Source organism: Phalaenopsis equestris, unplaced genomic scaffold (genome assembly GCF_001263595.1).
Source record: "Phalaenopsis equestris unplaced genomic scaffold, ASM126359v1 Scaffold000733, whole genome shotgun sequence".
NCBI classification, from domain to species: Eukaryota; Viridiplantae; Streptophyta; class Magnoliopsida; order Asparagales; family Orchidaceae; genus Phalaenopsis; species Phalaenopsis equestris.
In genome coordinates, this window is record NW_018165173.1 from 22,979 (window position 1) to 24,228 (window position 1,250).

General features: G+C 54.0%; 1 protein-coding gene across 1 annotated transcript in view; it reads right to left on the reverse strand.

The window, feature by feature from the left end:
- The window catches only part of LOC110030529 (adenylate isopentenyltransferase-like), a 1,339-nt gene extending 528 nt beyond the window's left edge, over positions 1 to 811 (reverse strand). Inside the window, exon 1 of the mRNA XM_020733271.1 lies at positions 35 to 811. Coding sequence (XP_020588930.1) covers positions 35 to 635 — 601 coding nt within the window. The 5' untranslated portion in view covers positions 636 to 811. The remainder of the gene's footprint in view (positions 1 to 34) is intronic.
- Between the last annotated feature and the right edge of the window lie 439 nt (positions 812 to 1,250).

Sequence of the window (1,250 nt, forward strand, 5' to 3'; positions counted from 1 at the left end):
CCAGGGTGCCCCCCTCCCGCCGCCGACCCTTCGCTGGCAAAGTACCTGCCCAGCTCCTCCACCATCCCCATACCCACCATCTCGTCCACCCGCCGGTCCAGATGCTCGGCAAGCACTGCCGTCTCCACGTCCACCCACAGCAAGCAGCTCCGGTACCTCAACCAATGCCTCGCCACGGAAGTTCCGACGAACGGATTTTCCCTTTCGTCATAGCGGTCTACCATCATCGCGTGGATATAAGAGTTGGATCCTCCAGCCACCACAGGAACCCTCCCCCGCGATGCAATATTCGCCACCGCAGCCCTCGCCATCGTGCGGAACGCCGCCGGTGGAAGCTCGCCGGCTAAAGGGTCCAACTCCCCCAACAAATGGTGCGGCACTCCTCGCCGCTCTTCGAGTGGCATCTTGTTGGTAGTGATATCCAGACCACGATAAACCTGGATCTTGTCGGCGTTCACCACCTCCCCTCGAAACTGGCTAGCGATGTCAATGGATAGCTTCGACTTCCCCGTTCCCGTCGCGCCCATGATCACCACCACCCCTTCCCTCTCCTTCCTCGCACACTGGAATCCGTTTCCTGCGACCGCTGCCGCACTCCTCGCGGTTCCACTGCCGCGAGAGAATAGAATTCTCATATAGAATTCGCAACTCGAGCTCTCCTCCTCAAATGCTCGCCAACAGTTTGCAAAATGCCCATTCACTGCCTCGCGCCGTTTCTCACTATACTCGACTCGGACAAAACTCAGGTTTCCGTTGCACGCGGCGATTGAGCGTCTTTTCACTCCATCTCCCCACTTTTTATTCGACTCGAAATTAGCAGCAAACTCTTCTTTAAAGGAAAGATAACCTTCCGGTTAATGATTCTTTTAACCATGCGGATTCATTAAATAATCGTATTTGGTATCAGCCCTCATTAGAAAAAAAAAAAAAAAAAAGAAAATGGGGGGGTAGCCGGTGAGCGGGTAGAGTAATATAAAAACAGTACAAATACAGTAAGCAAGTATTGATGCGTTGGTGTATGTTGGCAGAAATGGGGCATAGAATATGTGCACGCTTGGTGTTGGGATCAGCTTCAGGAGCAGGCTCTGTCCACCGGCAAAGCAGCGGAGAGTATATCGTGCGTGCTTGAGCCGACCGGCTTGGCCGCTGCGGATGTGTGCGCTTGGCTCGCATTCCGCCGGTTCATATTAGGAAGCGGGAGCCGCGCTCACATGGGGTGTGTTTAAACAGTATGAATTAACTGCGGCATT